Here is a 27,222-nt window from a genome sequence, read left to right on the forward strand (position 1 = left end):
TTATGTCCATCGAGTCGGTAATGCCATCCAACCATCTCATCTTCTGTCCCCATAACGTTCTCCCTTTGCCCTCAATCTTTGCCAGCATCAGGGTCTTTTTCCAAAGTGTCATCATCGTTCAGTTCAGTTCAGTTCAGTCCCTCAGTTGTGTCCGACTCTTTGCCACCCCATGGACTGCAGCACACCAGGGCTTTCTGTCCATCACCAACTCCAGGAGTTTACTCAAACTCATGTCCACTGAGTCGGTGATGCTATCCAACCATCTTGTTCTCTTCTCCTCCCGCCTTCAATCTTTCCCAGCATTAGGGTCTTTTCCAATGAGTCAGCTCTTCGCATTAGGTGGCTGAAGTATTGGAGTTTCAGCTTCAACATCAGTCCTTCCAGTGAACACCCAGGACTGATCTCCTTTAGGATGGACTGGTTGGATCTCCTTGCAGTCCAAGGGACTCTCAAGAGTCTTCTCCAACACCACAGTTTAAAAGCATCCATTCTTCAGCGCTCAGCCTTCTTTATGGTCCAACCCTCACATCCACACACGACTATTGGACGTGCCATTGTCACCTGCTCCCAATGCTATGAGGCTTCACGGAAAGCCCCAGCTGTTTCTTTAACAGGGTTCCCGAACCTTCCTGGCCTCTGTCTTGTCTCCCAGCCCTGCCTCCCTACCCCTCCTCTGCCTCTGACCTCTCCACCTTGGATCCCAGGTAGGACCACGGCCTTGCCCTTAGGAAGCTGCTGCTTTGGGGGAGGAGCAATAAAAAAGAGGGCTGCCCTGGTGACTCAGTGGTAAAGACTCCGCTTGCCAATTCAAGAGACGTGAGGTTGATCCTTGGTGTGGGAAGATCCCACAAGCCCATGCGCCATACTGAGCCTGCGTTCTAGAGCCCGGCGAGCCCGGCAGCTGCAACAGAAGAAGCTGCCGCAGTGAGAAGCCCACACGCCGCAACTAGGGAGCAGCCTCCGCTGACTGCATCTGGAGAAAAGCCCGCTCTGCAAGGAAGATGCAGTACAGCCAAAAGTAAATAAATAAAATTACATTAAAAAAGAAAAGGAATGAAACCACCGCAGACTCTGTGACAGGATGAGTGTGTGTGGAACAGGCTCAGAGCATGACCCCAAACTCTCCAGGCAAGGTGAACTCTGAGCTGAGCCCTAAGGATGCTGAGAAGTCAGCCAGGCGGCAGACAGAGAACCCGTAGGGTAGTCACTGGAGGCAGGGTGAGGTTTCATTCTAGAGCAATCACCTTCGCTTCCGTGAAAGAGCAGGTGAGCAGAGACAAAGCCAGGGGGTCACTGGATGGGGACTAGGGGGTGGTCAGGGCCTCAGGAGACTCCCTAAGGTGGTGGGTAGTTTATTTTTTTATGTTTTACTTATTTTTGGCTGGGGCCTTCATTGCTGCAGGGGCTTTTCTCTAGTTGCTGTGTGTGGGCTTCTCTTGTTGTGGTCATGGGTTCTAGGGTGCACGGGCTTCAGTAGTCACGGCACACGGGCTCAGTAGTTGCAGCTCGAAGGCTCTGGAATGAGGGCTCAGGAGTTGTGGCCCACGGGCTTTGCTGCTCAGCAGCCTGTGGGATCTTCTCGGATGAGGGATCAAACCCCTGTCCTCTGCGTTGGCAGGCGGATTCTTCACCACTGAGGCCCCAGGGAAGCCCTGGCTGTGGATAGTTTAGAATCAGCTTGCAGGTTCAGAAACTCAATCCCTTCAATATCCAAAGATAAGTGTGCCATATTTAGCAAATAAAAATATACCTACCTAACTGGAATTTCCGATAAATTATGAAAAAATGGTTATGTAAATATATATAACCATAAGTATGTATAAGTATACTTATAACCATAAGTATGTCCCCAATACTATGTGAAATTCTAATTTAACTGTGTATCCAATATTTTATCTGTCAACTCCACTGTCAATGACAGACTTCAGGACTGATTCATATGTATCAAACTCACAGGGGACTGATAGAAACACACCTGTTTGTTAATTTACAATGGTGGAAAGGGCTAAAAAGATACGTCTCTTATTCAGACTCTTCTTTCTGGCAAATTAAACCAACCAATGCTCACTCCTTGGTGAGCATGGAATGAAGACAAAGGCCATGAGAAGTCTGAAAGGACATTTCATCTCAAGGTGAAACCACTGGGTGTCGTTTCCAGGGTTCCCAAGAGCTGTGGCACCACAGGCCTTTATGTTTCAGCCCAGAAAGGAATCCAGCGGGAGGCCGAGTGCTGGATAAGAAGCGATTTATTAGGACACTTGAAAGGTTCACAAGTGGCAGGCAAGTACTGCGCTGTCTCTGATATTCAGTGGGTTACACTTTTATAATTAGAGGAAGAGAGGGGAGGAGAAGACCTTTTTTGTCTTTCTTGAGTAGACGTCGTGTCTCTGTCATCAGTTCCTCCCCCAGGTAGGGCAGGGATGTTTACTCGTCCCTCCCAATACGGTCAGGCCAGGACTGTCATCAGTTCACTTCAGTTCAGTTCAGTCGCGTCCAGCTTTTTGCAACCCCATGGACTGCAGCACGCCAGGCCTCCCTGTCCATCACCAACTCCCAGAGTTTACTCAAACTCATGTCCACTGAGTCGGTGATGCCATCCAACCATCTCATCCTCTGTTGCCCGCTTCTGCTCTTGCCTTCAATCTTTCCCAGCATCAGGGTCTTTTCAAATAAGTCAGCTCTTCTCATCAGGTGGCCAAAGTATTGGAGTTTCAGCTTCAACATCAGTCCTTCCAATGAATATTCAGGACTGATCTCCTTTAGGATGGACTGGTTGGACCTCCTTGCAGTCCAAGGGACTCTCAAGAGTCTTCTCCAACACCACAGTTCAAAAGCATCAATTGTTTGGTGTTCAGCTTTCTTTATAGTCCAACTCTCACATCCATCCAGAACTACTGGAAAAACCACAGTCTTGACTAGACGGATTTTTGTTGGCAAAGTAATGTCTCTGCTTTTTAATATGCTGTCTAGGTTGGTCATAACTTTTCTTCCAAGGAGCAAGGGTTTTTTAATTTCATGGCTGCAGTCACCATCTGCAGTGATTTTGGAGCCCCCAAAATAGTCTGTCACTGTTTCCACTGTTTCCCCATCTATTTCCCATGAAGTGATGGGACCAGATGCCATGATCTTAGTTTCCTGAATGTTGAGCTTTAAGCCAACTTTTTCACTTTCCTCTTTCACTTTCATCAAGAGGTTCTTTAGTTCTTCCTCCCTTTCTGCCATAAGGGTGGTGTCATCTGCATATCTGAGGTTATTGATATTTCTCCCGGCAATCTTGATTCCAGCTTGTGCTTCTTCCAGCCCAGCGTTTCTCATGATGTACTCTGCATAGAAGTTAAGTAAGCAGGGTGACAACATACAGCCTTGATGTACTCCTTTTCCTATTTGGAACCAGTCTGTTGTTCCATGTCCAGTTCTGTTGCTTCCTGACCTGCATACTGGTTTCTCAAGAGGCAGATCAGGTGGTTCGGTATTCCTATCTAAGAATTTTCCACCGTTTGTGGTGATCCACACCAGGCTTTGGCACAGTCTGTCTGGCATAGGACTATTTGGCATAGGACTGTCATAGCACCTTGGGAAAATAGTTTCAGGTCTCAGCACAATGAGGGTCTTTCATTTTGAAGAGTCACCTTCCCATAAATGATTGTTTTTTGTGTGCACACAGCCTGATTTGGGGTCATTAACTTGATGACCCCTGGGCATGTTGTAGGCCTTATTTTCAACATTTTTTTAATTGTCTTGGGGGCATGGTGCAAAGAACATGTCTTATGGGTCAAAGAACATGTTTTGGGGGGCTACTCACTGAGCTCACCGGGGAGGATGTAGGTCTCACACCACCGTTGTTTTTGTTTGTTTGGGGACATGTCTTCTGCTTCTGTTGCATGGTTCTGTTGCTGAGCAAGTTAGCTTGATTTTGTCGTTAAGCAGGCCAATCTGACTTTGAGGCTAAGTGACTCGTTTTGCTTCACCAGTGAAGCAAGCCCATACTGCTTCAGAATTTTCCCATTACTTCCTTGAGTGATCATTAGTCTTACTGTGGTCTCCCAAATCTCCCGAAGTTCCCTCTCTATCTACAGTTCCCTAATGGGGAATTCTGTCCCTATCAAAGGCATGGGTAAGTCTGGAGTATTATCCTGGCCTCACAGCATCGAACCTTCTCTGGTGACAGAATATGCAAGTTCCCGTGGAACAAGGTAGGTCAGGGCCTGCAAGTCCTCACTTCCGCCCTCCTCTGGCTCATCTGCCACGTTGTTTTGGTTGATTCCTGTGCTCTCAGAGGGGCCTTCCTTTCAAAGTCTCAGGGCTCCCAGCCAATGACATATATCTCACTCTTGGATTACACATTTTTCTTTTAAAAACATATTTCCGAGGTATTTATTTGGCCTTCTTAAATCCATCTAGAGTAAAAAGGTAGTCTTTTGACTGAGAAGTCACTTCAGAAACTTGGGGTATACATATCTCCCTTAACATCCTCAAATCCAGTCCCTTCTTTCCATCCTCACTGCCACTTTCTTGGTCCCAAGAAGCATCCCTTGCCTGGGTTATACAGCCTCTCTGTTAATTTGGGTTTCCCTGATAGCTCAGTTGGTAAAAAATCCGCTTGCAATGCAGGAGACCCCCGTTCCATTCCTGGGTTGAGAAAATCCGCTGGAGAAGGGATAGGCTACCCACCTCAGTATTCTTGGGCTTCCCTGGCAGCTCTGCTGGTAAAGAATCTGCCTGCAATGCGGGAGACCAGAGTTTGATCCCTGGGTCAGGAAGATCCTCTGGAGAAGGGAAAGGCTACCCACGCCAGTATTCTGGCCTGGAGAATTCCATGGACTGATCACAAAGAGTCGGACACGAATGAGCAACTTTCACTTCATTAGTTTATCTGAATCCACTTTTGCCTTTTCTGGTCTATTCTCTACACAACAGCCATAGTCTTTTATACGCATAAGTCAGGTTCTGGTACTTCCTGCATAAAACCCCTCAAGGGTTCTCCATCGCACTCAGAAAAAACCAATCTGTTACGTACATCCTTTTCAGGATCTGTCTGGCCTATGTCTACCTCTGACCCTTCATCTCCCCACCACACACACTTTTCTCCCTATAGTTTTTGTCCTCGTAATTCTCTAGAATGGCCCCTGGCCCCTTGGTTCGGCTTCTTCCACACAGCTGCTCACTTAACGCTTCACAACAGGCGCTAAATAACTCTTAGGAAACAAAGGACAGACACCTGCATTCTGCCCCAGCTGGGGGGTGAGTGGGGGGCACGTCCAGGTTTTCCCTGTGTGGAGGTGGACGAGCACTCAAGGCGCAATTCCCGGGAGTTTCCTGGCGATCTAGTGGCGATCTTAGGCTTCTTCTGGGCTTTCACCTGAACACTGAGATCCTGAAAGGCGCGCAGAATGGCAAAAAAAAACACACCCCTCAAAGCACAATTCTCTCGCTCTCGCCATTTCCAGACTGAACTCCTCGTGGCCTCTGTCTTCGGAGGGCCAGCAGGAGTGGGGTCGGGTTGGGGGTGAGGGGTGGGGGGGGTCCCAGCCCCTCAAGAAACCTCTTGAGGTGAGCGTCCGGAAACCAATTCATTACTGGGACCTGCCCGCCAAAGAAGACACACCGGAAGTCCGCTTCGAACCCGCCCTCGAGCTGTCAGTGGGAGGAATTGGAGGAAGGGGCGGGGACCCGCCTACGACTGGTTTATTATTGGCGGAAAGGAAACCGGAAGGAGGGGGCCGGAACCCGGCTTCCTCTCGACTCCTCATTGGCTAAAAGACTGGGCGGGGCCCTCAGGGTTCTCATTGGTTAAAGTCTCACTGGGCGTATCTTACACGTCCTCCGGGTCCCTCGCGGGTTGGTTGATGAGATTGGCCTCTACCCCGCCCCTCGGGCGCCTCAGCTTATTATTTTACACAGAGAGGTTGGAGGTCCGCTCGGTTGTTTGCCGCCCAGCCTCCGGCATTCTCCTTGCCGCCGCCCTACTCGAAGCCTTCGAGCCTCACGGAACTCAGGGATATAGACTACACGCGAGCAGGGAAGGGTCCCCGGAACGATTCCTTCGCGGAACCATTGAGACGAGGCTTCCAGGAGCGTGTGGAGGGGACGTTCTCCCCCCACCCCCGCGGTGGGCCTGACTGGACTGGCAGGGATGGCGGCGGCGGCGGCGGCAGACGCTCGGCCGGGCGCCGCCATCCCGGTGGAGCTGCGGCGCGAGAGGCGCATGGTGTGTGTGGAGTACCCGGGCGTGGTGCGCGACGTGTCCAAGATGCTGCGGACCCTGGGCGGCGAGGAAGGCGTCTCCCGGGTGAGGAGTCCCCAGGGGAGCACTGAGTCGCGGGACTGCGGCTGAGAGGCGAGACCACCCCGGGAGGGATCTGAGGTTGCCTTGGCAACGGAGCTCCAGGAGGTTGTGGAGCGGCCAGGGGGCGGGGGTCTGATTTGGGGGCTGCCGGGCGTAGACTGATTTCCCCTAGGATCTGAGGGAAGAGGGGCTTCCTTGGTGGCCCAGTGGCAAAGAATCCGCCTGCAGAGCAGGAGACGCGCCTTTCGAAGATCTCTGGAGAAGGAAGTGGCAACCCACTCTAGTGTTCTTGCCTGAAAAGTCCCATGGACAGAGGAGGCCAGCGGGCTGCAGTCCATGGGGGTCGCAAAGAGTCGGACCGACCGAGCGACACAACAACAGACCTACATGAGAAGGGGAGGAGGGATTATGTTATTAGAGTTGAAGGGTAGTAATGTATGTGTGTTAGGCACACTGACTCTTTGCGACCCCACGGACTGTAGCCCGCCAGGCTTCTCTTCTGTCCATGGAATTCTCCAGGCAAGAATACTGGAGTGGATTGCTATTCCCTTCTCCAGAGAACTTCCCGACCCAGGGATCGAACTCTGGTCTCCTGCAAATTTGTTCTGCACCAGCTATATTTCTAGGTTCTTTACCTACATTCGCATCGCATCAGAACCTGCCAGGTAGGGACTGTGGTTGTCCAGATTTTACAGGAAAACTGAAAAACAGCTTGTTCAAGTTCACCCAGCAAACAGTGGAGCTGGGATGAATTCTTTACCTGGTGCAAAGCTGTATGTCAGTGACTTAAATGCACCAGGTCTTGAAAGTGTCTCTGTTTTAGAGAGTCCTTCCCTGCCTGCCCTTACTAAAGTGGCTGCTAGCAGTTCACCTGCTAATTCCAATCTGAAGTTGTGTTTTAGAGTCTTTATTGTCTGTCTCAGAGAAGGCAATGGCACCCCACTCCAGTACTCTTGCCTGGAAAATCCCATGGACGGAGGAGCCTGGTAGGCTGCACTCCATGGGGTGGCTAGGAGTTGGACACGACTGAGCGACTTCACTTTCACTTTTCACTTTCATGCATTGGAGAAGGAAATGGCAACCCACTCCAGTGTTCTTGCCTGGAGAATCCCAGTGATGGGGGAGCCTGGTGGGCTGCCGTCTATGGGGTCACACAGAGTCGGATACGACTGAAGCGACTTAGCAGCAGCAGCATTGTCTGTCTTGGACCCTTGGTTCTGAGATGATCAGCTCTTGTGGGTCCTGGTCTCTCTTGATCACTCTTGTCATCTGAACGTCCCTAATTGTGCCTGCTTCCAAAATATTGTTTGAATGCATGATTGAATCTTCACAGCCATCTAGTGAGCTCAGCTCAGTTCAGTTCAGTCACTCAGTCATGTCCGACTCTTTGTGAACCACACAGTCAAAGGCTTTGGCATAGTCAATAAAGCAGAAATAGATGTTTTTGTGGAACTCTCTTGCTTTTTTGATGATCTACCGAATGGTGGCAGTTTGATCTCTGGTTCCTCTGCTTTTCTAAATCCAGCTTGAACATCTAGGAGTTCACTGTTCATGTACTGTTGAAGCCTTGCTTGGAGAATTTTGAGCATTACTAGCGTGTGAGATGAGTGCAATTGTGCGGTAGTTTGAGCATTCTTTGGCATTGTCTTTCTTAGGGATTGGAATGAAAACTGACCTTTTCTGGTCCTGTAGCCACTGCTGAGTTTTCCAAATTTGCTGGCATATTGAGTGCAGCACTTTCACAGCATCATTTTTAGGATTTGAAATAGCTCAACTGGAATTCCATCACCTCTAGCTTTGTTCATAGTGATGCTTCCTAAGGCCCACTTGACTTCACATTCCAGGATGTCTGGCTTTAGGTGAGTGATCATACCATAGTGATTATCTGGGTTGTGAAGATCTTTTTTGTATAGTTCTTCTGTGTATTCTTGCTGCTGCTACTGCTGCTAAGTTGCTTCAGTCGTGTCCGACTCTGTGTGACCCCATAGACGGCAGACCACCAGGCTCTCTCATCCCTGGGATTCTCCAGGCAAGAACACTGGAGTGGGTTGCCATTTCCTTCTCTAATGCATGAAAGTGAAAGGTGAAAGTGAAGTCGCTCAGTCGTGTCCGACTTCTAGCGACCCCATGGACTGCAGCCTACCAGGCTCCTCCGTCCGTGGGATTTTCCAGGCAAGAGTACTGGAGTGGGGTGCCATCGCCTTCCTCTTCTTAATATCTTCTGCTTCTGTTAGGTCCATACCATTTCTGTCCTTTATTGTGCCCGTCTTTGCATGAAATGTTCCCTTGGCATCTTTAATTTTCTTAAAGAGATCTCTAGTCTTTCGCGTTCTATTGTTTTTCTCCATTTCTTTGCATTGATCGCTGAGGAAGGCTTTCTTATCTCTCCTTTGGAACTCTGCATTCAAATGGGTATGTCTTTCCTTTTCTCCTCTGCTTTTTGCTTCTCTCCTTTTCACAGCTATTTGTAAGGCCCTCTCAGACAGCCACTTTGCTTTTTTGCATTTCTTTTTCTTGGGGATGGTCTTGATCCCTGTCTCCTGTACAATGTCATGAACCTCTGTCCATAATTCTTCAGGCACTCTGTCAGATCTAATCCTTTGAATCTATTTCTCACTTCCACTGTATAATTGTAAGGGATTTGATTTAGGTCATACCTGAATGGTCTAGTGGTTTTCCCTACTTTCTTCAATTTAAGTCTGAATTTGGCAATCAGGAGTTCATGATCTGAGCCACAGTCAGCTCCCAGTCTTGTTTTTGCTGACTGTACAGAGCTTCTCCATCTTTGGCTGCAAAGAATATAATCAGTCAATTTTGGTATTGACCATCTGGTGATGTCCATGTGTAGAATCTTCTCTTGTGTTGTTGGAAGAGGGTGTTTGCTATGACCAGTGCATTCTCTTGGTAAAAGTCTATTAGCCTTTGCCCTGCTTCATTCTGTACTCCAAGGCCAAATTTGCTTGTTACTCCAGGTATCTCTTGACTTCCTACTTTTGCATTCCAGTCCCCTATCATGAAAAGGACATCTTTTTGGGGTGTTAGTTCTGGAAGGTCTTGTAGGTCTTCATAGAACCGTTCAACTTCAGCTTCTTCAGCATTACTGGTTGGGGCATAGACTTGGATTACTGTGATATTGAATGGTTTGCCTTGGAAATGAACAGAGATCATTCTGTCATTTCTGAGATCTCATCCAAATACTGCATTTTGGACTCTTTTGTTGACCATGATGGCTACTCCATTTCTTCTGAGGGATTCCTGCCCACAGTAGTAGATATTATGGTCATCTGAGTTAAATTCACCTATTCCAGTCCATTTTAGTTCGCTAATTCCTAAAATGTTGATGTTCACTCTTGCCCTCTCCTGTTTGAGCACTTCCAATTTGCCTTGATTCATGGACCTGACATTCCAGGTTCCTATGCAATGTTACTCTTTACAGCTTCTGACCTTGCTTCTATCACCAGTCACATCCACAATTGGGTGCTGTTTTTGCTTTGGCTCCATCCCTTCATTCTTTCTGGAGTTATTTCTCCACTGATCTCCAGTAGCATATTGGGCACCTACTGACCTGTGGAATTTATCTTTCAGTGTCCTATTTTTTTTGCCTTTTCATACTGCTCATACTGTGGTGTTGGAGAAGACTCTTGAGAGTCCCTTGGACTTCGAGGAGGTCCAACCAGTCCATCCTAAAGGAGATCGGTCCTGAGTGTTCATTGAAAGGACTGATGTTGAGGCTGAAACTCCAATATTTTGGCCACCTGATACGAAGAAGTCTTTTCATTTGAAAAGACCCTGATGCTGGGAAGGATTGAAGGGGGGAGGAAAAGGGGGCAACAGAGGATGAGATGGTTGGATGGCATCACTGACTCAGTGGACATGAGTTTGAGTAAACTCTGGGAATTGGTGTTGGACAGGGAGGCCTGGCGTGCTGTGGTCCATGGGGTCACAAAGAGTCGGACACGACTGAGCAACTGAACTAAACTGAACTGCTCATGGGGTTCTCAAGGCAAGAATACTGAAGTGGTTTGCCATTCCCTTCTGCAGTGGACCACATTTTGTCAGAACTCTCCAGCATGACATGTCCGTCTTGGGTGGCCTACACAGTATGGGTCATAGTTTCATTGAGTTAGACAAGGCTGTGGTCCATGTGATCAGATTGGTTAGTTTTCTGTGATTGTGGTTTTCAGTCTGTCTGCCCTCTGATGGAAAAGGATAAGAGGCTTATGGAAGCTTCCTGATGGGAGAGACTGACTGGGGGAAACTGGGTCTTGTTCTGATGGGCGGGGCCATGCTCAGTAAATCTTTAATCCAGTTTTATGTTGATTGGAAGGGGCTGTGTTCCCTCCCTGTTGTTTGACCTGAGGCCAAACTATGGTGGAGGTGGTGAGGATAATGGCGACCTCCTTCAGCAGGTCCTGCACGCACTGCTGCACTCAGTGCCCCCGACCCTGCAGCAGGCCACCGCCGACCCACGCCTCCCCCGGAGACTCCCGGGCAAGCCTGGGGCAGTCTCTTGTGGGGTCACGGCTCCTTTCTCCTGGGTCCTGGTGCACACAAGGTTCTGTTTGTGCCCTCCCAGAGTGTTTCCCAGTCTTGGGTAAGTTCTGGCAGCTCTATGTTGGGGTTAATAACGACCTCCTCCAAGAGGGCTTATGCCATACTCAGGTCTGCTGCTCCCAGAGCCCCTACCCCTGTGGCAGGCCACTGCTGACCCGGATCACCTCAGGAGACACTGAAACACAGTTCTGTGAGTTAGGTACCATTATTATGCCCATTTTTTAGGTAAAGACACAGGAAGAAAAGTTGGGTCAAACAAGCCCCTACATAGTACAATGGGAATTTAAACACATACATGCCTCCCTCTGAAGTCTGAACTCTTAATTCTGCTTCCTCATCCTTTATGAATATTGAAAAGCCTTGAACCTGTCATTGAGCACAGGAGGCTCGTAGCAGCCCAGTCATCCATGTCTTGTTCTTTCACCCTGACTTACTGACTTTACTGTGCCTTTGACAGGATCTGTACTGCTGCTAACCCCAGGGATGTTTGTACCCAGGTACAGGGTGAGCCCTTTGGGGAAAAGACTGGTCATTCATTCATTACCTTCCTGTTTCTTGTGCACCTACTCTGTGCCAGGCCCACATCTAGGGTCATTCCCAGCACAGCAGTCTAATAGACCTGTTCCCTGATGATGGGGCTCTTTTTAACCTTCTTTCCCTAGACGCTTCCTGAATGCCTGCTAAGGGCCAGGCTGTGTCCTGGGTGTTGGGGCGCCAGCAGGTAGATGACCTTGGCCTAGGGGATGTTGGTGCTTTCACATGCACACAGCGGACATTGACTGTTCCCTCTTAGCCCGTGTGGGGCAGGCTTTCTGTATGGATGGCACAGGTAGCGTGTTTGCCATGACTTAGGTGCCAGGCTAAGCGCCTTATATATATGTTCTCTTAGTCATCGTAAGAATCTGATCAATGGGTCCTCCTATTACCATTTTAAGGAGAAGGAGCCAAGCCTGGAAAGGAGGAGTCACACGAGTCAGGGCCAAAGTGCTTGGTACTGATTTCACCTCCTTCGGACCTTCGGAACATTTGTAAATGAGGCTGAATACTAGGACCTTTTTGTGTGGGTAGTTCCTGACCCTAGACAAGTCATGCGGCTCCCACCCAGACTCTCCATGGTAGACGCGGGGCTGACACCGCCACAAAGTGCTGCCGGAAGAATGGCGGTTCCCTGCACTGACCAGGCTTTGCTTAACTGGCCGTTATTGTCTCTAACTTTGCTGCTTTACAACCTTTTAGAAGAAAGAAAGTGTTAGTCGCACAGTCGTGTCCAAATCTTTGCAACCCCATGGACAGTAGCCCACCACACTTCTCAGTCCATGAGATGTTCCAGGCAAGAATACTGGAGTGGGTAGCCATTCCCTTCTCTAGGGGATCTTCCCGACTCAGGAATGAATCCTGGTCTCCCACATTGCAGGCAGATTCTTTACCATCTGAGCCACCAGGGAAGTTTTAGAAAGGAAGAGGCTGTCCTCATGTTCTCTACCAGATAAAAGCTGAGATCCTTGGGTTTGGAAAATGAGTCTTTTGGGAATTAAAAGCCTAGAACACAAAACAGAAAAAGCCTCCTGGGTCCCCATGGGGCCTTCACTGAGGGAGGAGCTGCCCGCTACTCAGCCGGCCTCCGCGTCACTGTCTCCTTTGGCCTCACCGCAGATCTACACAGATGCCACCAAGAGGCTGGAGCTTTACTTCCGGCCCAAGGACCCCTACTGCCACCCCGTGTGTGCCAACCGCTTCAGTACCAACAGCTTGCTGCTCCGGATCAAGCGGAAGACCAGGCGACAGAGTGGGGTGCTGGGGCCTGAGGCTCGCCCCCAGGTCACGTACGACATAGAGAGCCTTGGAGTCGTCTCCACCGTCTTCAAATTTCAAGGTAACTGCGAAATGCATTTTTCCTGTGCTGGGTTATTTCCGGACCTGTGTCCCTCGTGCCTGTGGGGGCTGCCTGGATCATCTGCCCATGAAGGGGGCCGGGCTGTGCCCAGGCGTGAGGGGAGGGCAGAGCGTGGGCCCTGTCCAGGAGGCAGGGTGCCCTCACTCCAGCCAGCAGCTCCCTGTGGACCCTGGGCTCTTGGCCACTGGAGTTCTCTGAGACATCTTATGTTTAAAGCCATTTTGTGGTGCCAAAGGAAAAGGTCTACAGGCCTCCAATTTTCAACCCCACCCCCTCCCTCGTATTTGGGGACCTGTGAGTCTTGACCGCTGCTGGTCATGTCTCCCTTCTGAATCCTTCCCAGATCACCTCAACCCCTCGGGACCTCATGTCTTTTGACCTCTCAGCCAACTAGATGTCTCCTGCAGGGTCCTCACAGGGGTGAGGTGTGGTGTGGGGAGGGGAGTCATGCCTGCCTGAGCCTCCGTGGGTGTGCTTGTCTGACAGTGGGGGCCCTGAGCCCTGTAGCCCCCATGGGGATTCGGGAGATGGTGCTCTCAGAGAGCTGATCCATGCGCACGGGAAGCACTTGGTGAATAACTAATAAGTCTGGAGTGTATCTGTGGTGGCCGTTGCAGGTCTAAGGCAGAAACTGAAAAAATTCTGGAAATGAATAATAGAAAGTGTGCAAAGACTAAAACAGGCCTTGGGACCCCCACACGGCGGGCGTTTTGAACGTTCATCGCTGGTGGATGTGTCTTCACCAGAGAGGGCTGTCCTTCCCAGGACGGGGCTCTCCCCGTCATGCGCTTTCCTCTCTCTAACCGAGCCGGCAGCTCCCCGCTCAGTGTGTGTCCTGACAGGTGAGGCATCAGCCTCACCTGGAGCGTGTCTCAGCTTGCGCACGGTGCATCTTGCACATTCCTGACCCGGACTCCATCCTCAGTGTCATGTAACCCGCCCCCTCCCCCATAATGTCTCTCCAGGTGACTCGGAGCGCCAGGGGCCGAGCTCCCAGAAGCGACTCAAGGGGGGTGGTTTCAGCTCCTGCCACTCTTGCCCGGCAGCCTCTGCCGCAAGGCCCCCTCAGCGCCCCCAAGCAGATGTGGGCCTTGTGTGGCAGCTGCCAGCGCCTGGGTGGTGTTAAAGGGCGTCCGCCGCCTGTCCACCTCTCTCCCTAGGGATGTCCGACTTCCAGTACCTGGCGGTGCACACAGAGGCGGACGGCAGGCAGGTGTCCATGTACGACAAGGTGCTCATGCTCAAGCCCCAGAAGGAGAGCTTCTTCCACCAGGACCTGCCGCTCTACATCCCCCCGCCCATCTTCTCCAGGCTGGACACGCCGGTGGACTACTACTACCGCCCAGAGACACAGCACCGGTGAGCGCCCCCTCGGCTGCCGCCCACAGCTCGGGATTGGGGTGGGGCCCTGTGCTCAGAGGGCTGGACTCTGCCACTCACGGTCAGGGGGCCAGGGCAGCCGGCTCTGCTCAGGCCCATGGCCCCAGTGCCTCCAAAAGCAGAGCAGCTGGTGACCAGGGGAGTCAGGAGCCTGCCCTGGTCCCTGCATCCCACCCAGAGGCCTTGCTTAGGGCTGTCCCCACACCATGGAATGTCGATCAAGATGTCGCCTCAGGACTTGAGGGCCGATCGCCAAAAGTGTGTTCCTAAAAGTGTGGAGAGACAGACACCTCCTACCTGGGGGCGGAGAACGAGGTTGGTTGACTTTTTTAGAAAGCGATCTGGCAGAATTTATTACAGTTTTAAGTTTGGCCATACCACGTGGCTTAGGGAATCTTAGTTCCCTGACCAGGGATCGAACCCATGTTCCCTGTAGTGGAAGTATGGAGTCCTAACCATTGGACCACCAGGGAATTCCCCTACTATGGTGTTAAATGTTCTTTCCAGTCGACCAAGTGGTTCGTCTTGTAGGAATTTATCCCATAGTGATTCCCACCTCGGTGCGCAAAGATACACTGACGAGAGCGTTTCCTGGCTGGTTGTGGGCAGGAAGCTGGGAGGACCTGGTGTAGTGGGAGAGCCCGGGCTGGCGGGGGCCTGTGTTCAGGTTCTGGGCCGGTGATCCCACAAGAGCCCCGACCTCCTGCTCCAGCCTCTCCACCTGATAGCAATAGTAATAGTCCCCGTGTCTCGGCATCGTTAGAGAGCTGCATGACTGAAGCCCCTGGGGATACTCAGCACAGTGAGTGCCGGCAGAGTGTGATACAGTGGATAAGCGGGTGGTGACCAGTCCATGAATAGGCGCCATGCAGTTACTTAAATGATGGCCTGTCTGTGCCAGGGAGGACCACACCGCCTGTACCAGAGCCGGCTTCATGGGCCGACGTGGCTCATGTCCAGAGAACCTCACTAGAGCAGACTGCATGCTATAAAAATAAACTGAGTGATAACAGAAGCCTGGGAAAACCGGGAAGATTGGGCCCAGACAGTCATCTCTGAAGGGGCGGAAGGACGAGAACCTTCTTTTCCCTCATCAAATATTTCCATCAACGAGCACTGCCCACCTGGCAGGGCCCAGGCCTCCCCTTGGAGCTGGGGTTGGAGGGAGCATGACAGGTGGCTCTGTATGGGCCCAGCTTGGGAGCTGGTGGAGCACGTGGGGTGACTAAGTGGGCGGCAGGGGCCAGTGGGCAGGCGTGTGTCTTTAAGGAGACAAGTGGGGAGTGGGCTGTTGTGGACCATGAGTGGGGCATAGGGAGGACTCCTGGGGGGTGTGACCTTTGAAGCAGAGCCAGGCAGGCGAAGGTCCGGGGAGGGACGGCGTTGCAGACCTGGGGGCTGCTGCCGGCCGGTGCAGAGGACTCGTCTAGGGGCGTGGTCCCCGAAGCCGAGAGACTCGTGGGTGAGGGTCCTGCAGACCCCGCGGAGGAGCTTAGATTCTTCCCTGAAGAGAAAGGGGAATTGTTCTCTTCCTTCAAAAAATGCATTCTGAGGTGTTCCAAAAGGAGAGGGGGCTGTCTGGACCCCCCACCCACGTCACCAGCTTCAGCCATTCGCAGGCTTCCGCTGCTGGCTTCCTCTCCCCCTTCGCCACCCCGGCGTCACAGCACGTCCTCCAGAAACAAGTCGGCGTGCACCTCTGCCGGGAAGGACTTAGGGAGCCCCGGCCCCGGGTGCAGAGCGAGCGAACGCAGCAGCGTCCGTAACGTCATCCCGGCCCCGGATGTCTACCCTGTTGTCTCCAAGGCGACTCGAGAGCCAGGCGAGCATCGCCATCTCTCAGGCCTGTTGAGCCCATCATCCCACCCCTCTCCCTTTTTTCTGACCGCAGGAGTAAACTGTGCTTTTTAGAAAAGACCAAACCTTATAGACATGTTTAACTAAAAAGAATCAAGTCCATCCCCTCCCGCTGAAAACTCTAGCCTGTGCAGTGACAGAGTTTTCTGTGTGTATGTTATACTCGGTACAAGAGTTTTAATTTTTAAAATTTGCATATTTTGAAAATGTTTTAATTATTTTCCTCCTACAAACATTTTACTCCTAAGTCAGAAACAAACACAAATATGCCCCAGAAGAAACTAGAGCACGCCCTCCCCCGACACGCTGGCCCTGGCACTGGCTGGCGGCACTGGAGCCCCTCCTCTGCCCCCCGCCCCTGGGAGGGAGACGGGGGGAAAGCCAGCTGCCCTGGGACCCACGGGCCCTGTTTTTCTCCTGTGTGGTTTATCGATTTTCCGGCACATTGAAAGAGCCTGCCTTTTCTCCCAGGGCTGCTATCGATTTTTCTGCTCTGCTGACCTTCCTGGGTACCGAGGACTGGCTGAGGAGGACTGACTGAGGAGGCCTGGCATCCACCTCACTGGCCTGCCCTGGTCCGGGGAGGTTCACCTTCCTAGATGACCCGTGGACCCCTGACGGGGTCCCTCCTCCTTGAGGCAGTTGATGTGGGGGTAGCCAGCAGAGACAGCCAGGCAGGGTCCCTCTCCCTGCAGCTGCCGTCGGGCCCAGAGGGGCCGCCAGGGGCTCTCCTGCTCGGGTGTCTAGGGCTTCAGGGAGGTGTCTTTGAAAACTGGACAAATTCAGGGGGTTTCAGATGGAGTCACGCTTTTGAAAAAAGGCACAGGTTCGATCCCGTCTTTATAATTCTGTTTCCCAAAGTGAAAAATCACTTTGTTATTCTTTGTAAATATGCAGATGGTGTGTACTCATGGAAAACAAAAGTGAAATGGAAACAGATTTTAAAGGGAATAATCCCCTGTGTGACATCCAGGATGTACTTTGAAAAGTACTTCAAAATAATAGAGTGGGTTGGGGTGGGGCCTGGATGGTATGGAAGTGGCCATGTGATGGCAGTTGTGGGAGCTGATGGGGGGCGTCTGGGGGTCCCTGGGGCTGCTCCCCTGCTTCAGCGAGGCCGGACGCTCCGACTCCCACCACAGAGGGAGGCACTCGGAGCCTCCTGGAGTGTTGGCCCCTGGGTTCCATGCTCATAAAGGCAGGCCCAGCACGGTTGCTGGCAGCAGAGAGCTTTTTCTTTTTTAATTTGTTTCTAGTTGAAGGATAATTGCTTTGCAATATTGTATTGGTTTCTGCTATAAAAACAGAGACCTTTTTTAAAAACTTATTTTTATTCTTGGCCGCGCCACGTGGTTTGCGGGATCTTAGTTCCCCGACCAGAGATGGAACCTGTGTCCCCTGAAGTGGAAGCAGAATCCTGTTAGCCTCTTGCTCTGTGATGAGACCGTTTGGTAGTATCCGTCCTCCCTTCACTGCAGTATCGTTGAGATGCTTCCAAGTCAGGGACTCAGCGCCATCGCAGGCGGCCGGACAGTGGTCGGTGCCGCCACCAGCTGCCCAGCCTGCCTGGCTGCACCCCAGCTCTGTCGCCTCAAGCTCTGGCTCAAGCAGGTCTCCAACCCCCGTGGCCGCAGGGACTTGTGGAAGTTGGGTCCTTCATTATGGGAAGGGTTAGAACCTTCGTTTCGAGGGTTAGATGAGTGAGCTGTGACATCAGTAAGCACAGCCGGCAGAGGATCCGTGGTTCCTGTGTGGCCGCACCTCCGCTGATCCCCACCCCCGTCTGACAGACGCTGGGTTGTTCCCAGCTTCTCACTGGCTGGATGGTGCCGTGACAGCTCGACACGGCTGTGAGGTCACCAGCCTCTGGGATGTTGGCCCCAGCTTCAGAGCCTCCCTGAGCTCTCCGACTTGCTGCCTCTTCACCCCCGGCCAGCACCGAGGCCCTCCCCTCGCCCAGCTTCCAGGGGAAGCACCCAGACGTGGGCTGCCAGTGTCCAGCCAGGCCCACGCCCGGTGCCCTGCCTTCAGCTCTCTCTCTGCCCTTAGGGAAGGCTACAACAATCCCGCCCTCTCGGGCGAGAACCTGATCGGCCTGAGCAGGGCCCGGCGCCCCCACAATGCCATCTTTGTCAACTTTGAGGGGGACGAGGTGCCCGAGCGGCCAATGGAGGCCGCAGTCCAGACGTGGAAGAAGGTCTGCACCAACCCCGTGGACCACAAAGTGGAGGAGGAGCTGAGGAAGGTGCGCCCTGCCCCTCGGCCGCCCCCTGTTCACCCGCTGGGCCCCGTGCTCATCTCAGACTCGTTTATTAACTCGCGGGAACCGTTCACCTCCAGATGCCGTGTCTAAAGCTCTGCCAGTGCATGCCCTGCCTTCCCAAGGCTGAAAGTGTTCTTCAGCCTCCTCCGAGGTCCCCTGGGGGTCAGCGTGGTCCAGGCATGACTGCAGCCTGGAGCTCTGAGGTCCCAGAAACTTCCTTCCTCCAGTTGTTGGCCAGGACACACATCAGCTGGGGCACCTGCTGCGTGCCAGGCCCAGCCCTTCCTCCCTATTAGAGTCGGCTGGCCAGGTGGCCCTGGAAGGAAGAAGCCTTCCGCCTGGCCCGAGTCACTGGGTCAGGGGACGTGGGGCCACTCTTCTGTGCGCAGCCCAGCCTCCTCGTGGCTTGGGGCCACTCCTGCCCTGACCCTCCTCCACCCGCCAGCCTTCCACAGCCCTGCCCTGGGCTGGGCCATCCCCAGGGCCTCCTCACATCCCAGCTCAGGCCTCTGCCCTCTGGGGCTGCTCAGGGTCCTGGAGCTCTGGCCAGGCCCCACTCTGGCATTTGGTCCTCTGCCTCCCCTGTTACCCTTTGACGGTGCTCCTCGTGGTCCTTCCAGGACACTCGGGCCCAGCAGCACTGGACACGTGCTGGATGCATAGGCCACTTCCGAGGGAGGGACGAGCGAGCGCGCGGTGGCTCTTGCAGGCGGCTCCCCACCGGCTGCCCCTCCTGTGGGGCCGGACCCTGCAGGGGGCCCTGGGGCTGGCGGGCAAGCTGCCTGCCCTCCTCTCAGCCTCTGCTTTGCCCCTCCAGCTGTTTGACATCCGTCCCATCTGGTCACGCAATGCCCTCAAGGCCAACATCAGCGTCCACCCCGACAAGCTCAAGATCTTGCTGCCCTTCGTGGCCTATTACATGGTAAGGGTCTGCCTGCCGCCCCCCTGGGTTCCTGCCAGGTCGTCCTGATCCCAGCACCCACTGGATGGCTTGTTACCACCCCTGCAGAGGCCCTCCCCAGCCTCCACGGTCACATGTCAGCCACACTGGGGTGACTGTGGGATTCAAGACTGATTACGTAACTTGCAAATAAAGGGATTGTACGTTTTTAATGGCCTTGAGCTGAGAGCTTTCCAGGACCAGGGGCTGGGGTAAGTGCTGTGTGCACAGCCTCTTTCTTCTCCGCTGGCGCAGCAGCAGGGGCATTGCTCTGGTGAGGATGCTAGGCTCGGTCTGGGGGCTCGACGTGCCAGTGTCCTGCAGCCAGCATGTGGCAGAGCTCCTGGGGGCCTGCCCACAGTGCCGCCCGCATTCACTCATTCTCCCCTGGTCGAGTGGGCTTCAGCGCGCAGCAGATGTACCTCGGACTGAGTCCAGGAGGGCACGGAGATGGGGGTGTCATTGTCAAGATTCCCCAAGGGCCCACGAGGAGGCACCCCTGCCGGCCAGGGGTTGAGCGTGGGGCCTGCAGGGCTCAGGCAGATGGCGTGACTGTGGTAGCTGGGGGGTGGGCTGCGGGGGCGGGCGGCACAGACGGCTCGTCCTCCTGGGCCTAGACCCGGCCTCACGGAGCTGCCTTTCAGCCTGGGCTCTCTGGACACAGGGCCTCAGAACCTCCCGTCCGTCAGGACAGTTGTGACGGTTCGCAGGCTCTTCCTCTGTGCCAGGCGCTGTGTGCCAAGGGCGCCAGGGTCGCCGTCTCCTTTTGTCGTTGCTGTTCAGTCACTCAGTCGTGTCCGACTGTTTGCAGCCCCACGGACTACAGCACGCCAGGCTTCCCTGAACTTTACCATCTCCCAGAGTTTGCTCAAACTCATGTCGATTGAGTCAGTAATGCCATCCAACCATCTCATCCTGTCTTCCCCTTCTCCTGCCTTCAGTCTTTCCCAGCATCAGGGTCTTTTCCAATGAGTTGGCTTTTCGCATCAGGTGGACAAAGTATTGGAGCTTCAGCTTCAATACTCCTTTAATCCTCCCCAAAATGCCTTCTGACAGGAAGACCAAGGTTTGGAAGGGTCAAGTGACACATCCCAGGAGACAGAGCCACATGTGTGAGCTTGCGGGGCAGGGGCTGCAGAGCCCCACCTGGGCCTGCATCTCAGGGGAGCCGAGGATCAGCCTGAACCTCACTTCGCACTTCCACCCTGTCTGTCTCCAGATAACAGGCCCCTGGAGAAGCCTGTGGATTCGATTTGGATATGACCCCCGAAAACGCCCAGAGGCCAAGATTTATCAAGTGCTCGACTTCCGAATCCGATGTGGAATGAAATACGGTAAACGATTACCGAAGCCTTTGCTTTCCTTTCCCTTCCTAGCGTTGCATTTGCAGCATTCTCTTGGGTAATGAGAATAGATCTGCACGGAGAGGATAAACGCCTTCTGCCCTCGGCGGGCTTGTTGGAGGCGGGCTAGCGCAGACCCAAGGACCCGAGCTCCTGTCCTGGCCCCCGTGGTGCCGCTTTAGTGGTCCTTCTGTTCTTCCACAGTTACTTGTGGCTCCTGCCGTGCAGGCCAGGCATCCGGTCAGTGTCCGTCCCCCGCCTGCGGTGAGTGCCCCGCACACCAAGCAGCGAGACCCGCGGCTCCTGTCTGCAGCTCGGGGCCTGCGGCCCTCTCAGGAGCCGGCCCTGGGAGCCCTGGCGCAGCTGTGGTGTGGGCCGCGCTGGCAGGGGCTCTGCGCCCCTAGCCTGACGCGCCCGCCCTCTCCGGCAGGTTACGCCCCCAGCGACATGCCCGTCAAGGCCAAGCGCAGCACCTACAGCTACAGCCTCCCCATCACCGTCAGAAAGACCAGTAAGGGCCTCGGGCTGCCTTGCAGAGCAGGCACCGGGAGAGGGCGTCCAGACTGTGCGAGGGCAGGGGCCTCCCGAAGGGCCACCCCAGGGCCCTGCTGGCCAGCGCGCCCCAGGGTGGGAGGCGGAGCTTGGGGGGCGGGAGAAATACCCCCCTGTATTCCAGACCCCTGCCGTGGTCCCCTCGCAGCCAGCCAGCTCGTCACCATGCGTGACCTGAAGCAAGGCCTGGGCCCCTCGGGGTCGGCCTCCGCACAGAAGTCGAGTCCCAACAAGTACAAGCTCAAGGTGGGCATCCGCGGGCTGCCTGCCTGGGCGAGAGGGAGGGGTGGGTGGAGCGGCGGGCCCTCCCCTGAAGGCTGAGCCCCACTGCCCGCACTGGGCCTCGCCTGTGACATGGGGAGGCTCTGACGGAGGCGGCCCTGCCCTTCCAGTCCCTTCACCTGACTCTCCGCTTCCAGCACTGCCTCCAAACACAACTCAGGATGCGAGCCCCCGGGGTGGGGGTATTGACCACCGGGGCACGTCCGTCTCAGGGAGGGTCTTAGACACCAGCAGCCGCGTGTACTGCCCTCTGAGTCGGGCCCTGAGGCCCCCGGGCAGGGTGAGACTGAGGGCTGTGAGCCCAGAGCCACAGCAGACCACCTGCACCCAGCCGTGGGCTGGATGAGGGCCGCCCTCCCAGGCCCGGGCCTCCTCAGCACAGCCACCCAGCAGAGGCAGCGACATCCCAAGGCCTGATGTGAGCTGCTCCAGGCCTGGGGGGTGTCCCGGGCACAGAGGGCTGGGGCCAGCTATATGCCCGCAGGGTCCGTCTCCTCTCTCCTCAGGGTGGGAGCCCGCATCCTCGCCCGAGTGGCCATCCGCCTTCGGGAACCTCATTTTAGGCCATAGTCCCCACCTCTGGAACTGGTCTGCAGCTCTCCCTAAGATGACCAATTAGGAGAAGTGAGGAGGCAGGGAGGCACTGAGGCAGAGCCTGACCCCAGTGGGGCCTCCCCACTAGACGCGCCTGGCTGGTCTTGTGGGCGGCTCTAGGGTCCCGGGAGGCCTGGCTGCTTCCACCCCCATCAGCGCCTGGGGAATCACAGCTTATGTCCTACTGACCTGTCCCGGCCTCTGACCCGTCCACCCACCTGAATCCAGAGAGGAGAGCCAAGCCTGCCAGGTCTCAGGGCTGGCACAGGCCGCTGCCCTGGAAGAGGCCCCAGGGAGCTGCCCCCTGCAGGGTCTCCAGCGCCATCCACCTCTGGGATGCTCCCCTGACCTTCCCGGCTCGTCTCGGCCCTCCTTTCCAGGACTCAGTGTACATCTTCCAGGAGGGGGCCTTGCCGCCGTACCGACAGATGTTCTACCAGTTCTGTGACCTGAACGTGGAGGAGTACGTACCTGAGGGGTACCGAGGCGGGGACCGGGGCACTCGGGTGCAGAGCAGAGAAACTGCCAGGAACTGTCCTGCCTCTCTTCCCTTTCATGTCCCCCTCAGGGGACGGCTGGCCCCTGGGAGCGAGTGCTGCCGGCCCTCCTCGCCCGGGCTCGCGCGGCACCCAGCAGTGGCTTCCTGGGTCCCCCGTGGGCCACCCTGCCCCCAAGCAGCCAGCTGTCCTGGGTGCAGAGCCTGGCACTGGGCTGGGGTCTGTCTTCCTCCGCTGTGGCCCGCACGAGGGTTCCTGACATGGTTCCCAGTCCCCAGAGCCGACAGAATCCCAGATATTTTTAACCCAGCTGTTCCCAGTGATGTTTAGAAAGCTGGGGGAGGGATGCTGGGCTGGAGGGGCAGCTTACTCCAGGTTGGAGTCCAGCGAGCAGCTTTCGAGGAGGCCCTTTGCGACCGCGCTCATCCACAGGACAGTGCTCTGAGTGCTGTTTTTCTGAGCACACCAGCTCTGCTGAAACTGCTTACTGGCACCTGTGAGCAGAGACCCCCCCCCCTCCCGCCCACCCCGGACCTTTGAGCAGAGACACCCCCACCCCAGAACTTTGAGCAGAACTCCACCTCAGATCTATGAGCAGAGACCCCCCCAACCCCAGAACTTTGAGCGGACCCCCACCTTGGACGTTTGAGTAGACTCCCACCCCAGAACTTTGAGCAGAGACCCCCCCAGAACTTTGAGCAGAGTCCCACAGCCTGGACCTTTGAGCAGAGACTTCCCCCCCACCTTTGAGCTGAGACCCACCCTCAACCTTTGTCTCCGACACCCAGGCTGCAGAGAGTCATTCACCGCAACGATGGGGCGGAGAGCTCCTGCACCGAGCGCGATGGCTGGTGCCTCCCCAAGACTACAGACGAGCTGAGGGACACCATGTCCCTCATGATCCGGCAGACCATCCGCTCCAAGAGGCCTGGTGAGAGCAGCTCACCCCACTTGCTGTGGGCCCCCCCAGGGCCAGAGCAGGCATCCCTCAAGGACCTGCTCTGCAGGAAACCTCACCCAGTGGGAGCCAGTAGCCAGCATCCCCCCCCAACCCCCACCCCTGGCGGTCCCGAGGCGCTCAGCCCTGGGGGTCCAGGCAGGAGCCGGGCCCAGAAGAGTGGGGCTGGGGCTGCCCTCGGGGCTGCCACTTCAAGCCCCGACCTCACCCTGCATCCTGCGACCACTGTGGGCAGGTTGCTCCTGGGGGCGGGGGCCCTGTCGCCAGGCCCTGCCCGCCCCTCCCCCGGGCGTGGGGCGGGGACTGACCCCTGTGCTGCCCTGCGGCTCTGACGGAGCTGGGGGAGAGTAAGGGAAAGGACCCCTCTCTGGGGTTCCTTCCAGGCTTGGGGTGGGGGCGTCCCAGATCACCGAACCCCACAGAGCTGCCGAGAGCCAGGGCTCTCAGCCTCCCCCAGGACGCGGGCCCCTCTGAGCGCCCAGTCGGGGAAAGGCAGCGTTGGCCCACTCCTGCGGGGTCCCCTGGACGCAGGAGCTGCCTGGGACTGCTCTGGGGCGGCTCCCAAGGCCCCGGGCATCGGTGTTGCTCTGAGGTGCTGGTCAAATGAGTCCGGGTCCACCGGCCATCATACTTCCTGGAGCAGCTTCAGACTGGAGCCCCAGCCCCTGAATTTGTAGACAGGCCCCCCGGGGCTGAGCCCAGGAACGGCTGGTGCAGGGGCTGCCCGGGCCAGCATCGGGACACACCCGGCCTGGTCTCTGGGCCCAGCTCTCTTCTCCAGCCCGACCAAAGCGGACAGTGGGAAAGAGCAGCTGACCGGCGAGTCCGGGGAAGATGAGGAGGAGGAAGACGACGAGGAGGAGGAGGAGTTCAAGCCGTCTGATGGGAGCGAGAACGAGATGGAGACAGAGATCCTGGACTACGTGTAATGCAGCCCTGGGCCCTCAGCCGGGCCCCCAGCCCAGGCCCCTGCCCAGGTCCAATGAGGGGTCTGGGACACGCCAGGGACCCCGGCGCCATCTACAGCAGCCAGCACAGCCCTAGGCGGCCTGTCTGAGGAGAGCAGCTGGGTGCGCTGCCCCTGGTCCCGCCCAGGCTGCCCCCTGGCCCCGGGTGCCTGTGCCCAGCCTCACCAGCCCAGCACCCTGCCCCACCCCTGGCTGAGACCAGTGTGAGCTGGCGGTGGGGATGGTGCAACCCGGGAGGGGCCGGCCTGGCTGGGGTCAGACTGGAGGTGAGGGCGGCGCGGGGACCCTGGTCCAGGTCACGGGGGTGAAGACTGTCCTTAGTGTTAGACCCCATCCGTTGAGGTGACCTGGCAAAGGGCAGGCCCAGCTGGAACTGTCCTCATTAAAGATGTTTCCCCAAGGAGTCTCGGTGTCTTAGTGTGGGTGTCAGAACCCGAGAGGGGTTTTCTCTGGCCTCAGGGCTTGGGCTCCAGCTGGACGTCATTTGTCCTTTCAATTGCTCATTGGTGCCCTGATGTTGGCGATGCTGGAATGGCTGAGAGCAGGCCGGGTGCCCCTTGGCAGGTGGGCCAGGCAAGAGCAGCCTCAGAGGGCGCTCCAGCTGCACGCTCACCCCTTCCTGTTCCACAAGGACGTGTTGCGGAGGGGTTCCCGGGGATGATGCTGTTGTCTCAGCACTGCCTGGTGGGAAACCAGAGGGCAAGCAGGTCCCTGGGTGGGGCCGAACCTTGGGGGGCACACCCCGCACGCTGCCCCAGCCAGAGGGGAGCCCGTCGCCCCACCTCAGCCAGAAGCAGCTGTTCCCAAGGTCAGGCCGGGCTGCCCCCCGCCCCTCATGTCTGCAAGGCTTTCCCACAGGCCCCGGTCCTGGCTGGTGGATCTCAGCTGGGACTTGTCCCACCTCTCCTGAGCCATGCTGCCAAGCTCAGACCTCAGGGGAGAGGGTCTGGGTTCTGGCCCCCCGCCAGGAAGCCACCTCAGTTCCTGTGCAAAGCTGAGACAGGCACGCTTGGGGCGGGCAAGCACGCTGCCTCTGCAGCTCAGCCCCACGGTTCCTGGAGCCTGCCTGCCGTGTGCCGGACTTCACGGCCTTGCCAGGTCCTTGACAAGTGCTCAGTGATCCTCAGCTTAGAAACCTGCATGCCTACACCACCACCCCCTTTAAATAGCGTTTTATCTATGGAAAAGAGCAAATGTACATGAAAATACTGCGTGTTGTATAAAAAGCCCCAGTTGCCCTCTACCAGGTCTGTTGCATCTACTGGTTTCAGAAGCCGCGTCTGTGTTTAGCTGTGCCATGTCTTTGTGGTGGCACGTGGCTGCTTTCGGGTGCAGCATGCAGGGTCTTCAGTGGTGGCATGCGGGCCTGGTTTTCTGACCCTGGGCCCCTGCATCGGGAGCATGGAATCAGCCCCTGGACCACCAGGGAAATCCCTCTCCGTGCTATTTCGTATTTGTGTTTTGCTGGAACTGTTTTAAGGAAATCCGTACTTCAGTGTGTGTTTCTAACACATCAAGGCTTTTGTTTCAAAAACACAGTGATGGTGTCATCACACCTAACAAATTAACAGCAATTCTGCCTCAGATGAGCCCGTGCAGTTGGGAGGCCCCAGTGTCTGCTGGGCCCCTTCAGAGACACGAGCACTGATTGACCGGCAGGTTGGGGTGTGGTCACCCTCGTCCCCCAGCCTCATTTCTGGACGGAGTGATGACCAGGGGGACCTGTTTAGCTTTGCGATGATTTGTTTCAATCAATCGCAGTCTTGCTTTTTGCTGCCCAGCTCGTCTCATCTCTGGCCTGAGAACAGCCCCAGGCTGGCTGCTGTGTCCTTTGACATACCATCTGGTCTTCCCAGCCTTCTTGCTTCTGGGCATTGCGATGGCCCAGGCTCTTCCACCTCACTTCTGGCCTTAGACCCAGCCCACCGTTTGCTCTCAGGTGCCCCGCTTGGTTTTTACTGCCACTGAACTTGCTCAAGCACAGGAGGCTTCCCCTCCCCCATATTCACAGTCACTTCCTCTAGAGCAGATTCTTAGAACTGGAGGGGCTAGGCAAAGGTGTGAGCCAACATGCGCATCTTCCTGTCACTGCCGGCATCCCTCAAACCTCCGTGGCCCAGCCCAGTTGGCACCGGTCCTTCTTCCCAGCATCCTAACTCCTGGCTCCCACCTGCTGCCACCCACCCCTCCCACATTTCTCCAGCTTCTCTCCACTCACTCGGCATCACAAAAGATCTGGGCGCTGGAAATGATAGGTGGACAGGCAGATGGACCAACTGTGTTTCTGCAGGTCTCTGTGGGTCTTGGCCAGAGGCTGGTGGCCCCGGGGTCTTTGCTTGGGCCGTCTGTGTGGCTGAAAAGCCTGGCCCTTCCTTCTCCTTGGGGAAAGCCTCCAGGCAGGACCGGAGTCTTGTCCCTGCCTCCCAGCATTGTGCTGCCCGGTGATGACCTGGCGCTGCTTCAGCCCTCACCCCCATCTCACACCGTACAGACACCCAGCGCACCCTGGGTACCAGCGGGCGGCCATACCAGCCGCCCGGTAGCCCATGGCCAGCTCTGTCCCAGAAGTCACAGGCCCAGACCCTGTAAACGGCCTCTGCTGAACTGCAGTCAGGACACAGGGGCACAGCAAGCCCATTTCCCTGAGGGCAAAAGCAAGTCCTTTGTGGGCACTGTGCGCCCAGCCAAGCTCCAGTCCTTGAGGCCCTGCCCTCCCGACCGCCCTGCCATCTGCCTGGGCTCCCAGGTAGGCAGTCACCTGCACAGGTGCCCTGTGCGGACCAGGTCACGTGGGAGCAGCGGACCCTGGGAAAGACAGACCATCCCCGCACGTGTGTGCGTGTGTTGTCTGTGT

The 27,222-nt window shown here is 55.6% G+C and overlaps 1 protein-coding gene across 6 annotated transcripts; it reads left to right on the forward strand.

The window, feature by feature from the left end:
• The first annotated feature begins 5,867 nt into the window (after positions 1 to 5,867).
• GTF3C5 (general transcription factor IIIC subunit 5) lies at positions 5,868 to 24,771 on the forward strand. 6 transcript variants are annotated; one of them, XM_025261952.3, is made up of 12 exons: positions 5,874 to 6,289; positions 12,494 to 12,713; positions 13,895 to 14,093; positions 18,021 to 18,216; positions 19,052 to 19,156; positions 20,394 to 20,508; positions 20,722 to 20,781; positions 20,948 to 21,028; positions 21,194 to 21,315; positions 22,326 to 22,408; positions 23,231 to 23,373; positions 24,169 to 24,771. In XM_025261952.3, exons 1-12 carry the CDS (start codon positions 6,134 to 6,136, stop codon positions 24,327 to 24,329), a joined length of 1,641 nt encoding a protein of 546 aa, XP_025117737.2. In that variant the 5' UTR covers positions 5,874 to 6,133; the 3' UTR covers positions 24,330 to 24,771. The 6 variants fall into 6 exon arrangements, with proteins under 6 accessions (XP_025117736.2, XP_025117735.2, XP_025117737.2 ...); XM_025261954.3 differs by having other exon boundaries at positions 21,218 to 21,315; XM_025261950.3 differs by having other exon boundaries at positions 5,870 to 6,289; positions 20,948 to 21,315.
• Positions 24,772 to 27,222: the final 2,451 nt, after the last annotated feature.

This window comes from Bubalus bubalis, chromosome 12 (genome assembly GCF_019923935.1).
Source record: "Bubalus bubalis isolate 160015118507 breed Murrah chromosome 12, NDDB_SH_1, whole genome shotgun sequence".
In the NCBI taxonomy this organism is placed as follows: Eukaryota; Metazoa; Chordata; class Mammalia; order Artiodactyla; family Bovidae; genus Bubalus; species Bubalus bubalis.